A 13,862-nucleotide genomic window follows, 5' to 3' on the forward strand; every position below is an offset into this window, starting at 1 on the left:
AAATAATTTCTTAAAATTAACCTAAAGTACATCTACTTTTTCGTGGCATAAATTCAGTTTATGCCACTAGATTTTTGAAAATTTTTTTTGGAAATCTATATATTTTAATTGAGTTACATAAGTACAATGGTGCAATCCGAATTTTGGTCGGACTAATTTTAAAATTATAACCTTTTGAAGTCAGCTAGTTTGCGTATTCCCATCCTTCGGGATTTTTTTAAAATTAAATTACTCTTTAGGTATAAATTAAACAAAAAATAATACAAAGATTACTGCTTAATATGTTTTTACTGTACAATTAATATGGTATATTGAAATAAATAATAATTGAGTACCTAGTTAATTATGATAATACTATATAACTACTAAAAAAGTAAAATAAAAAATGTAAAAATGTATTATTTATTTATTATTATCCATTGCATTTTTTCTGATGTTAATTTAATTACCTAATAAAAACAGTCTAGATACATTTATAACTTTCTCTTAGGTTGGATATTTGAAAATAAAGTGATAATTTCTTCAAAATCTGCTTTACGTTCTTATTATTTCTGATTAAATTGTCATTATTACTAACGCAAAACACCTTTCTGTTGGTGCATAGTTGAAGATGTTGAACTTAAATATTGTGTGTAATAATTATAATTATTTTCCGACTAATTGATAAAAACGATATACATTTTTGAGCTGTAATAATTGCTTTTAACAGAAGGTTATAATAATATTTTAAATATATAAATATATATAATATGCAATTTTTTAATCTTTTAATAATTAATAGGTGGGGGTACACAATAATACCTAATATGTAAATTATTATCAATATATTCAAGTCCGGCTTTAGTTAAATTCCGAGTTTAATTCATATTGAATAGACTATTGTATAACTAATCTGCAAGTCGTCCAGAGAATCAACCGATATAATACCGAAGTATTGATATACCAATCTACCTATACCTAGTACCTTAGTGCTAAACTTTTAATTTTTTAAATACAACAAAACAATCGTAGGTAATCATTAGGGAATATAAGTCGAATGATCTAAAATTGACAAATATTGAAATATGCAATCAAATCCATAAATCGTTTCACTTTTAAAGAGTTATAATACCTACCGTAGGAGGTATAGAACATACCTACCTAATAACAAATAATTATTCATACTATCAAAAATGCATAACTTCAACAAATAATATCACAACATAATAGATACATATACCTAAAAAAACAATAACGGTAGGATTTTTAAGCCTCAAATTAATAAATAAAATATGTATTATTAATTAATGTTTATTTATTAAATACTTAATCACAATTTCGATATACATATTATATTATGTGTGAAGTGTACACGGGAGTGTTGTCAACGGGTGACATATTCACTCAAATCACCGAAATATTAAAAAAATAAACATAATTTATGCTTATTTTATCCTAAATATAATATACAACGCAAATGATAAAACATTATAATATTATTATACCTATACTAAAGTAATAACACATTAAAATATAATACAACGCAAACGCATGACAATTCATTCAAATGTAATAAGGCGAGTCACAGATAATTGCGTGGAGGTAAAATATTTCGATATTTATTATAAGCGTGAATCTGCGTAAAAATAATATAAATAATAAAAATATAATAATATAAATAAATAATAGGTAGGTACTAGGTTGGTAGGTACGTACGTAACCGTTTATTATTATTATAACATATTTTGTCGCTGGCTGAAAATAAATAAACATTCAAACGAGATAACCACGGATACTACCCAGCCGGTCGGCATATCGACGCTGAATAATAAACAAATTTAATTATTTTGTTTAGCTAAAAAAACAGTGTGTATTAAATTTAACAATTTTTCGTTTTGGTATTACGCGTCGTTTTATTTAGTATCTCCAAAATAAACTAAAACCGAAAGCGATCACGTTATGATGGAGATGATGATCATAAACCAAAAAACTGTCGAATATCCATGAAGTCGTAGGTAAGAATAATAACGAAACTATTAAATCCGGCGATATTGATCATTGTACAAATTATAGACCTATATCTCTACGTCTCTTTCCATATACAAAATATTTGAAAAAGGTTTAAAACAACGTTTGATTGATCTTTTGAATATACATACCTAACTCTTTTTCTACAAACCAATTTGTAAAAATGAATCAACAAAATATGCACCGTTATAAGATTCGAATTTTATTCATTCTAGTAGGTATTGACAATGACAATAATAAGGTAGGTAATTTGGTTTGTATTCAGATTTAAAAAATGATTTTCATTAAAAAATATTAAAATATTAATGTGGTATTTTTAATATTGCCATAAGAAGTGGATATTTCATATTATTTTTCAAATAGATTGCAAGTAGTTAAAATTGAAGAAATGTAAACTTGTGAAATTCAAGTTATCGTCTTGTTATTTCTTATTTACATAAAATATTGTCTTATTAATTCTAATATTATTTGTTTTGTTGACGATACATTATAGTTTCAATTGAACGTAAAAGAAATTGCTAATGTATATAACTATAATATAATAATAAATTGATATTGTATAAATTAGTGAATCATTGTGGGCACCTATATTAATAATATAAAAGCTTGTTTACATAAACATTTTAAAGAACTGAATATTAAAAATCTAAATATATGTTTTTTAGTATAAATTAGTAGAAAATTCGATTAAAAAATAACGAACATAGTTTTAGATGCTTGAATAATATAAAGGTTTGTAACTGTTTTTAATTTGAAAAAGTTACTAATTTAAAATATTTAGGTATTATTTTTGATCAAAATCTCAAATGGAAAGATCATACAATATATTATGTTTGTAATTTAATTACAAAACTATTTTATAAATCCAAACTATAAACCGATTACAAACGTAAAATAATAGGTACAGTTTATAATTATATAATAATAGACATCATTTATGCTTATTGTAATTTTTTTTATGTACAGATTGTATAAATTCTAGATTAAAAATATATAAAAAAAAAAAATATAATAAATAGGCGTACAATTAAATCGATCATCAGATCTGTCTTATGTAAACCTACATTAATATTATTATGGTGCTAAATTGTGTAAATATTTTAAACTAGATTAAAGAACATTTTTAATTTTATATAAATTCTTTTTTACTTAATGATTATTCTGTGTACCTAGCTTAGTTAGAATATTCAACAATTAGTTTAATATTTTTTATTTTATTAGGATGTTATATATTTATAAAATTTAATTGAATCGAAAAATGAATGATTTTAATGACTTTATATGTATGTTTGTATCTTTATATTTACGATAATTTAATATTTATAATTCATTAATATATTGTTATTATTGTTTTTGATACATATACGGCAATATTGGTGCTGAATAAAATATTATTATTTTTAATTCATCACAACCAGGTATTGTAACAACCGGGATTCGTATTCCGTGGAACAGAGCCTGGGGGGTACCATAAACAATAGTTAACTTAATTTTAACTTGTATACTCATTAATGCTCAGCATTAGTATATTTATTGACTATAGCTACTTACATTTTAACAATAACAAAGATAGATTTGAATTGAGTACCTACAGCTATCATAATGAATAATAACTAATGGATTATAGTAACAATTTGGACTGCCACCGGTGTTTTAAACTTGGCTAACTTTCTTACTAACTTTCGTTCTTAAAAACATAGAAGTCCCTCGTCCGGACCCACTTTGATGTTGTGGGGGAGTTTTTTCCCCCCCGACGGGACCCACCTTGCCGTGGTGGGGGGGCTCACGGGCCAATCACTGGTCCGTGCCAAGAGGTTCCACCCTAGAGCCAGTCATGACCTTGATTGGTTGGGGCTGGCAGGTCCGGTCCACCTGCATACACTTGCAAACGGATCCCTGCCAGCAGGTAAAATGGACGGAAGGAAAACCGCAAACCACAATATGAATAGCAAATGTAAAAATATTGTTACAGCTCCAGGGGGGTCGGACCACCAGGAGTCGTTGGTAGCAGGTGGATCTGGTGTAAATATCAGGTTCAACGGAGCGGGCTTGCTACTTTCGTTACCAGTCAACCGCGACAAATCGGATAAAGGGGTGTCCAGCATGGCCCCGGATTCTGACAAACATGCTACTGCTGAGACAGACGTGCCTCCGGGTACGCAACCAAGGGATATGTTATATTTTATACAGCATAGAGTATGAGAAAAATTATGCCTGAAAGTCGAGGACACTATATTAATAAAAATCAATCTGGACTTATTTAAGGCCCAATATGATACCGGTGAGAACGTAGCTGTGGCTACCAATCTGACCTTAACTGACCACAAGCGAAAGCGATCATCTTATGAAGATGATGACCATAATAGAAAATTGTCTCGAACCTCAAGAGCCGCACTCGATATCCACCATGTCATTGGTAAGTACTTAATACACGTCAATGACCCGAGAAATAATAACAAAATAAACAAATATCTATACGGTCGATATCAGTGCCAAACTATTCTAACCAAAGCGATGATTGTATTGATTTTACAATGGTGTATGCAATGTTAAGAATAGATAAAAAAAACATTTAATATAGATAAGACACAAATAATTATATATATATATATTTATTAAGATTTCCGATAGAACAATTTTAGTAAAAAATAATGAATATTATTCATGATAGTTGAATATGATTTAAATAAAATGTACCTCGATAAGTAAATATATCATCTAATATAACCAATAGATAAATGTAGTGAAAATAATGCTTCGATGTTCAACTTATATTCTGTACATAAAGGTATCATTTCTGGTGCAAAAGTGAATCTGGTTGGTGCATTTGGGAGATCAAAATTTAAAATTCCCTGCAGTAATTTTCTAAAGCGTCGGGAAAAAAAAATTTAAAAAAACGAGAATGTTTACGCAAAATTGATTTTGGTTTTGATGTAACTCTAAAAAATTCTCATAGCATTACCTTATAGATACATTATATCACTTTACATTTATATTAACATTTTGTATACACCATATATATTTCAAAATATGTAGGCTTGCTTCAAGTTCTTTATAGATGTATTGCATTTTTAATTTATTTAGTTTGTCTTTTCTACAAATGTAAATAAAATTTTTTTCGTTTGGTCAAAAATATAACACAAGGTTCATATAACAGCAGTAAAGAAGATTCATAGGTACGATTTTTTTTATACAATTTTATAGTTGTGACGTTGAAAACAAATATCAAAATCTTGAAAATTATCAATTTATTTTGTAGTTAGAAATGTATAAAATGTTCAATTTTTATAGCTAAAGATTGCAAATTTAAAACAAGTATTCTCATAAATAGTTCATACTGCCACCAACAAAAATAAAAATATATACACAGTTTTTTTGTTATATATATTTTAAGTTCAAATTTGGTCGAAATTAGACATTTAAAAGAAAGAATAAGGATATTATAGTTTTAACTAGAGCCCAGATTATATTCATTGGCATCTTTGTTCTGGTTTATTGTATGATATGCTAAGGGAGCGCACAATTTGTTTCATAGCATAACGATTTAAAAAATGAAATTTTTTTAGTGCATATATTTTCGCATATTTTGACATTTAACCATTTTTTTCTATTTTAAGGGGTTATTTTAAATTACATATTTCATCTTTTAATGCATATTTCGATGCTTTATTAGACATTTTTCAAATAATATATACTTTTGTAATATAAGAAAAAAATATTATACTTTTATTGTTTCGATTAATATTAAAATAAATTAATAGACATCATGCCGAACGATAATGTGTCAAATAGTAATGACAAGACAAATATTGTTCAAACTGAAGCACATTTAGTATCTAGTGTAATACGTCACCGTCGTCCCAATAGCACATCATCGAATGAAACACCGATCTTAAAACATGCTCCCGGAAGGAAAGCACGATTGCCTAAAGTAGACTCAAATAAAATTAAAACAACCTCCCTCTCACTCTCTAGAGCCGGTGAAAAAAGAAAGAGTCTACCACCTGAGGATATCGACAAAAAGTTTAAAAAAGTAACAATGGACAATTATTATTTCATTCGGTATTTATTAATATATTATTATTTTCACAGGGAAAGTTTGGGAAACCATGTATCAAAGGATCGATGTACGCACGCGATGTCACGGAAGACAGTAATGTCACCTCGACTCTTTACGTAAAAAAGGTAATAAATATCAATTATTATAATTTCAGTATTTATTAATATATCGTAATTTTTACAGGGAAAGTATGGAAAACCACCCATTAAAGGAACGATGTATATAATACCCGATTTCAAGGAAGACCGTATGGTCCCCTGTTCACTACCTAGAGCTGCAGGGATAAAAAAGAAAAGGGTACAGACTGATGCTAGCGACAGAACATTTAAAAAAGTAATAAAGATAAATTATTATTTCTTTCAGTAGGTATTTATTAATATATTTTAATTTTAATAGGCAAAGCATGAAAAACTTTCCATTGTGGGTTCAACGTATCAACGTGATGTCGCGAAAGACGGTAATGTCTCTCTTACTTCTCGCCCCATCCCCCCTCCCCAACACATCGCCCAATTAGAGGTAGTGTACGGTGGGCCGGTGGGACACTGCTATCTCCAAGGTGAAATCAAAATTATTTAAGCCAAGTGCTGCACTTATAATGCACTAAGTGTGAACGGGAAATGATCTGGTGTGTTTAATTTTGTTCCATTGCATGTTGTATGTTTATATTTATGTTCTTTTGAGTATATTAATCAAACGTAGTACCTATGTATAGATACCAAGTACCCATAGTTCTCAGAGAGCAGATAACGAATGGAAAATTAAAAAAATAAATAAATACCAATTTCGAAGCTATTATGACTAGTGAATGATATTTACGTCACATTTTTATGATTTAAATAATTTAAAAGCCATATATTTAGCGATGACATATATTTAGGTATATCATAAAGGTGTCATAGGTATATATAGTTGTCTATTTATGCTGTACTTAAATTTTTTGGCTTACTAACCAGTCTTAGTAATAAATATTAAATACAATTTTCAGTTCTGGAAAATATGATCCGACCCGTGGCATCTGGAGTTGTAAACGATGATATCAATATATGTAAGCGGAAAAGAACACTGGAAAAGAATGTAAAATTTAAATTATTTATTTTATTTTAATATAACATGACGTCTTATATTTCAATAATTGTCATTGTAGAGTACAATTCAAACTCCAGTACGATGTCCGAGTGTAATACAATTGGGAAAATTTGAAGTGGAGACTTGTTATTCATGTCCATTTCCACAGGAAGAGAATTCTCCGAGATTAATATTTTGTGAATTTTGTTTAAAATACACTAAATGTCAATCGATCTTGGAAAGACATATGCGGCACTGTAATTGGAGAACACCACCAGGCACAGAAATCTACCTAAGTGGAGATTTAAGCGTTTTTGAAGTAAATTAATTTTATTAAACAATGCATGAGATGTAAACTATATAATTGTTTATTTTTTTTCAAACAGGTTGACGGAAAAGTAGATAAAACGTATTGCGAAACACTATGTCGATTGGGAAAATTATTTTTGGACCTAAAAACTCTGGACTTTGGCGTTGAACCGTTCTTATTTTACATTGTGACGAAAAACGACGGTTTTGTAAGTATACCTATATAAATACGTTTTAATAAGTTCATCCAGCTTTAAATTTTTATACAAGCCAATAATCTAAATTTATTAGTAGTAGTTTCCACTTTTGTCTATACCGTCGCATTTTTAGTGTTTTATAGTTGTCTACCATAATTATATTGTAATAATGTTCAATTGAACATGTTAAGGGCTGTCATTTGGTTGGTTATTTTTCAAAACTTAAACAAAATGAAGAAAATTTTAATGTAGCTTGTATCGTAATCATGCCACAGTACCGAAGACAAGGGTATGGACGAATTCTCATCGAATTTAGTAAGTGAAAACTAGGATCTACCCTTACGGATCTAGGCGTCTTACCATATATCACGTCTAGTATATCCTTTCAGGTTATCTTCTATCTAGAATTGAAAATCAACCAGGTACGCCAGAAAAACCACTTTCCGGTTTGGGTAAAATGTCATACGATGCGTATTGGAAAGGTGTCATTCTACAATATTTACATCAACACAGAGGCATTGACAACATCTGCATCAATGATATTAGCAGTGAAACTGGTAATTTAAAAACATTTAATTTGAAACTTTTTAATAAGAATTTTGTGAGACAATCAACATTAATAACAATTTTATTTTAGGTTTAATGAGACAAGATATTATAGACACTTTCCAATCTCTGCACATGGTTGTGGAAATCTATAAAGAAATGACAATTTGTATAGACTGGAATATTGTAGATTCTCACATAAAGAAGAAAATTGAATTAAACCAAGTTCACATTGCTCCCGATAGGTTGAGGTGGACACCATCAAATTTACCGGTTAGTTAAGTTAGTTTTCCTGATAAAAAAAAAAAACCGTTTTAAATTATTATAATATTTTTTTTTTAGAAAAACCGAAATTTTGAAGAACCTTTTTTCATCAAGTGCATTCCAAGTGGCTAACCCTAGTGGCATGTACCTGGATTACACGCGGCTCATGAACCCCTATCATTCCCGAGTCCCCGCACTTGTACGTTATGCAGAACCGGCTGCCACTGGTGTTCGCCTGCTCGGTGCTGGTCTCGGCGCTTCCGTCCACCGTGCTGGCTGCCCGAGTGGACCGTGACTGATTGTGTCGTTCGCTTCGTGCCTTGTGTTCGATATGGCCGTATTCGCGTACTTTTACGTGGACAGGTGCACCACCGAATTGACTATGATTTCACCAGCTAATGGCCAAGTTAGTTTTTCCTGATAATGAATTAAAAAAACGATTTTAAATTATTATAATATTTTTTTTTAGGATATTAACAATTTGAAGAACCTCTGAAGTGTATTCCACGGACAGTGGGGGTGGCTAACCCTAGTGTACGTGTGCGCGGCCGGCATGTGCCTGGATACACCCGGCTTACGCGGTCAACACTATATCACGCTCACCGTCACGATGTTCCTGGACTTCAAGATTTACACTGTGCTGGCCGACGACGGTGGCATGTACCGCAACTATACGCGATCGAGTTCAACTGCTGCTGGTGGAGGCGGATGTGGGTGCATGGCGATGACCAGTCGGTTTGTACGAGTACGAGTCGAGCACCCGCATGATAATTTTACGACTTTGGACTTGCGTCGAGTGTGCAGAATTTACAGACAAAGTATTCCAGTTTTCAAAAAAGTCAACATAGATTGTAAACTATTATTTTTCTTTAATACTATATCATCGTTTATAATTGCTGATATTTTACAGGAGTATATGCTGTATATTTTTTTTTAAATAACGATAAAAATTATGTAAATATACCAGCTATGTGGACACTTTAGTATTAATTGTATATAATATGATGTATATCAATCAATTTTTCTTTATTTTAAATATTGAATGTACATGCTATTTGATATACATCCAAGCCTATTTGTTCTATTATAATTTAAAGTAAAAACTTTTTATATATGTCATTTTTTCTTTACTAATTCATAAAATCGTAATATTTTAAGTAATTCATTGTCTTTTCATTTATTAATTACAATTTGCTATAGATACATTTTTTGCTGAGAGTTATTAGGTATTATTTTTTCCTCGAGTAAGAGTATACTGTAATCTCAGATCATATTGTATATGATCAAAGACCGTAATTATGTTTTATTCGAATGGAAAATTACTATTCTGATAAAAGAAAGATTATTATATTTTTTTCAAAAAAAAAAGTACGCTGATGTCTGTTGATTGGTGATTAATAAAAACCCCATTCCGGCTTGGGTAAAATTACATACAATGCATATTGGAAAAGTGTTATTCTAGAATATTTAGATAAACACAGAAGCATTGACAACATATGCATCAATGATGTTAGCAGTGAAACTGGTAATTTGAAAACATTTAATTAGAAACTCTTTGCCACCATGGCGAATACCTACGTGTACCCACTTGAAAATTCTGCCAAACACAAAAACGTGTTCCTCCGACCGTTCCCGTCCGTACCAAAAACCTTACAGTACCATCCTACAGCTAATGGCCTCAGTTGCCGGGCTTATGACCAATAAAATAAAAATTTTTTTTTTTTTGAATAATGTGTTTGAACATTGTAATTTGTAATAAATAATATTTTGAATGTCTTATATGTTCAGTGTTCACATTATATCTAAAACTCATGTATAACAATTATTTTTGTTGGAATCTTTCAAATTTTTATATTATTAATTAGATTTATTAACTTATCGAATTTTTCTTATATTGTTAAATTATTTTACAACCAGGACCGGCTACATAGTGGTCTGAAACGTAAATTTACACGGCAAAATTTTAAATTTAGGGGTTTTGCCCCTAACAATATAATATTATCAGTATTTTGAAAATGCCACCTTCTTACTAAATTGCTGCTTAAGTGAGCTCTAGTCGTGGGCCTATGTCGCCTACCCCTTGAGCCGGGCCTGTATATTACTATAATATATATAAACTATACTTTTTCTTGTTTTTATGTCATTATTATATAACAACTGTTTCAATATATTAAAGTATTTTACGTTCATCTAGTATTATAATATTAATATTTATTCATACCTATATTATATTGTCTGAATATTATTGTGTATGACATTCAAAACACCTACCTACATATATATTTTTTAAACGTCTACATAATGGTCAAATCATAATAACTACATATACCTGATATTACGAAAAATGACGACGACGACTCGGGTGACAGCAGCCCTTCAGAGCGGGTTTGTATATAATAGCTATAATGTACACTATCTAATACCTATTGTATAAGACATAATAGTGTATAACATTACGAATTTAAACTATTTTATGATAGTCTTATTATGTTGGTTACGTATTGATACATTTTTTCGATATTTTATATTCGATTAGATAATCTTGGATGACTCTGCATGCCAGATATCGATTGAAAAACTAATTCGACCATCGTACACTGCAGTCAGGTAAGCAGGATTACTACAATATAATTGAACCACCTGACGACGACGAAGACGTACCTACACTCGAGTATATAATATGACTCCAAGGAGATGATTCATAACGGGTGGTACCTATTCAATTTTAAATGTAATTTTTCATGCCAAGTGTCACATTATGTATGAATAAATAATTGGTATTTAATGACTAGTCCATCATGGATCGACTCACGTTTCAGAATTATTTCACTAGCTGGACCGATCATGTCTGACTAAACAAAAACACGTATAGCGAGTTCCGTTCTCCAGGTAATACCAACTAATTAACATTAATTTTTGATTTTTAATAATAAAATTGTATATTAAATTTGTTTTAGTTTTTTTATTGTGAAATTACCTGGACGACACTCGATGAGTTTTGACTGGAGAGGTTCCAGTGGCTATTGTACGATATTCAGAGTTCAGATCGTAACTTTTAATAAATATGCTAACGGTTCGTATCACAATCACCTCCAACAGTGGGTGGCTAACCCTAGTTTTTAAGTGCCGGTCGCCGGAACTGTGGCATAGACTGACTGAAGCGAGTGGTGCTGAAACGTGGAATCGTGTCAAAAGCCAAAGTGACAGTCACAATAGCGAAACTAAAATATCAAAGATGTTTAGTTTTTTTAACTGTATTTTACAACAATTTTCATTTTATAAATTAAAAGTATGTAATAATAATTATAGATACCTACTAATTCCATTTGCAAATTGAATTTATATTATGCAATTAAAATTATTCTTTTATAATGTTTAATGTATTATTTGTTTTAAATAAGTTCACCATATCTTATATTTATTTAGCCGTGTCAAGTAGAATAAATTTAATGCTTAAAGTTTTTGCGTTATATCACTGTCAAATTTAGTAAATTTGTTGAAAATTTAAAATGTCTTATCTGTGTGACTGTGTATAACTTTATAAAAACCAAGGTGTATTGATACACATTGATACAAACATATGATTTATCATAGTATTATACCCTATAATAACATAGATAATAGATACCTATATCTTTCTCTATATCCATGTACCTACCTATAATCATTATATCTAAATAATCTATGGGAAACGACAATGGTCGTAGATAAAATTATCGATTCCAATAATTTCTTTCTTGATATGTTACCATACGTAAATACAAATGTCGTAATAGTGTAATACATTATGTATAGATATTTGTACATTTTATTCCTTTGGGTTGGTTTTATAAGTCAGTACTTCCAGTGGGGAGCGGAAATATTTAGTGATTTGGGAGTAAAGCAAAAGGAAAAAATTAAAATTGTAAAAAATGTAAGTCATATGTACTTACCAGCTACGCATACAGTTATGTTATTTAATAAGCTAATTTAGTCAAAATATATTTTTACAGTTCATGTTAATAAATATATAACCGTATATAACGTATCCTTCATCCGATATGCTTATATTGTATATTTTTATCCCTAAAGTGTAAAACTGTAAAGTATAATATTAACGTAATAAAAAAGAATATATTTAAAGTTTTAATTTATTAGATGTTCTTGTAATGATTAGGCCGTGTTTCTGCAGATGAAAATAATTTGGTTTTTGAGATTCCAAATCTAATTGATCATCCCTATAATATTATGCATTATTCATCATATAATATGATATAGGTAGATTATTATTTAATAATTTTGTTTAAAATTTTAATGCAAATGTCGACAAATCCCTTAATTATTTTTATGTCGCAAATTTCTTAAAATTGGTTGTTGAATTTTTGTTATATCTGGAGCTATAATTTATTTTAATCGAAATAGTTTTAATGTTTTTAATACCTATCTAATTAAAATGGTTCTACTTCTACAAGTCGCAATTGTATAGAATATTTATACTTATTTTTTTAGTTGAGTAAAAATATTCAAAAATATTTAACGCTGCTCGTAAACCGTAGTATTTACGATGAGTATAATATCTCCACTAAGTGTTTATAATTGTACATGCCTGATGTCATTGACATTACAATTTGCAATTAAATATATTATACATATTAGATAATATATATAAGTGCATGGGGCATAGGCAATACAGACACAAATATTATATTAATTGGTATTTTGGTACTTACCTATATATAATATTAAATTTGGAATCTGTTATATCAAATTCATTAAAATATTGTTTGGTAATTAACATTTAACGTTAAGTTAGGTATAGGTACCTACATAATGCGATATTTTATGTTGTACAAGTAAACAACACAATGTCATTTCCTTAGAGATGTAAAATGTACTCACGTTTTTTATGGTCATATTACGACTTAAATTAGTATGACTGACTGCTAAGGTAGTTACCGTCCGTCAACGTGTTAAGGACGATATGCGAGTGGTTCTGTCCAATATTTTCCCAGATTTAAAGCCAATATTACAATCAAATAACAGCAAAATAATATGTCACATTGAAACTTGTATACATAAATAATTATAAACTATGAAATAAGGTGATTATTTATATTTTATAATTATTCATCAAATATACTTGGTAATATCATAGGCTGACTGACCGTTTTCGCTCAGAATCGTTTTTCTTATACAATGATATTATATCATTAAATTCAAATTGAACACTACCCATTACAGTGACCCACTTGTAACCCACTGTACAGAAGAGCAACATCCGCTTACCCACCTTTTTTTATTTTAATTCTTAAGAAAAATTATAACTTTTATCAAATTACTTCAACCAAATATTTTTACCTAAAATAAACCCATTTGATATTAAATATTATTGAATTTACAGTTTTATTGGGAATACATTCATCATTGGATAAAAT

At 29.5% G+C, this 13,862-nt stretch overlaps 3 protein-coding genes across 3 annotated transcripts; all 3 read left to right on the forward strand.

Annotated features, from left to right (window-relative positions):
* Positions 1-3,918: 3,918 nt before the first annotated feature.
* Positions 3,919-4,560, forward strand: LOC132947577 (uncharacterized). The gene is made up of 2 exons (XM_061017873.1): positions 3,919-4,203; positions 4,273-4,560. Exons 1-2 carry the CDS (start codon positions 3,919-3,921, stop codon positions 4,558-4,560), a joined length of 573 nt encoding a protein of 190 aa, XP_060873856.1.
* Positions 4,561-6,132: 1,572 nt separating this feature from the next.
* Positions 6,133-6,643, forward strand: LOC132947578 (uncharacterized). The gene is made up of 3 exons (XM_061017874.1): positions 6,133-6,192; positions 6,251-6,400; positions 6,464-6,643. The coding sequence occupies exons 1-3, from the start codon at positions 6,133-6,135 to the stop codon at positions 6,641-6,643; spliced, it is 390 nt and encodes a 129-aa protein (XP_060873857.1).
* A 420-nt stretch (positions 6,644-7,063) lies between these two features.
* LOC132947579 (histone acetyltransferase KAT7-like) lies at positions 7,064-8,747 on the forward strand. The gene is made up of 7 exons (XM_061017875.1): positions 7,064-7,141; positions 7,212-7,451; positions 7,519-7,650; positions 7,830-7,953; positions 8,028-8,195; positions 8,276-8,457; positions 8,661-8,747. The coding sequence occupies exons 1-7, from the start codon at positions 7,064-7,066 to the stop codon at positions 8,745-8,747; spliced, it is 1,011 nt and encodes a 336-aa protein (XP_060873858.1).
* Positions 8,748-13,862: the final 5,115 nt, after the last annotated feature.

Source organism: Metopolophium dirhodum, chromosome 6 (genome assembly GCF_019925205.1).
Source record: "Metopolophium dirhodum isolate CAU chromosome 6, ASM1992520v1, whole genome shotgun sequence".
Lineage (NCBI taxonomy): Eukaryota > Metazoa > Arthropoda > Insecta > Hemiptera > Aphididae > Metopolophium > Metopolophium dirhodum.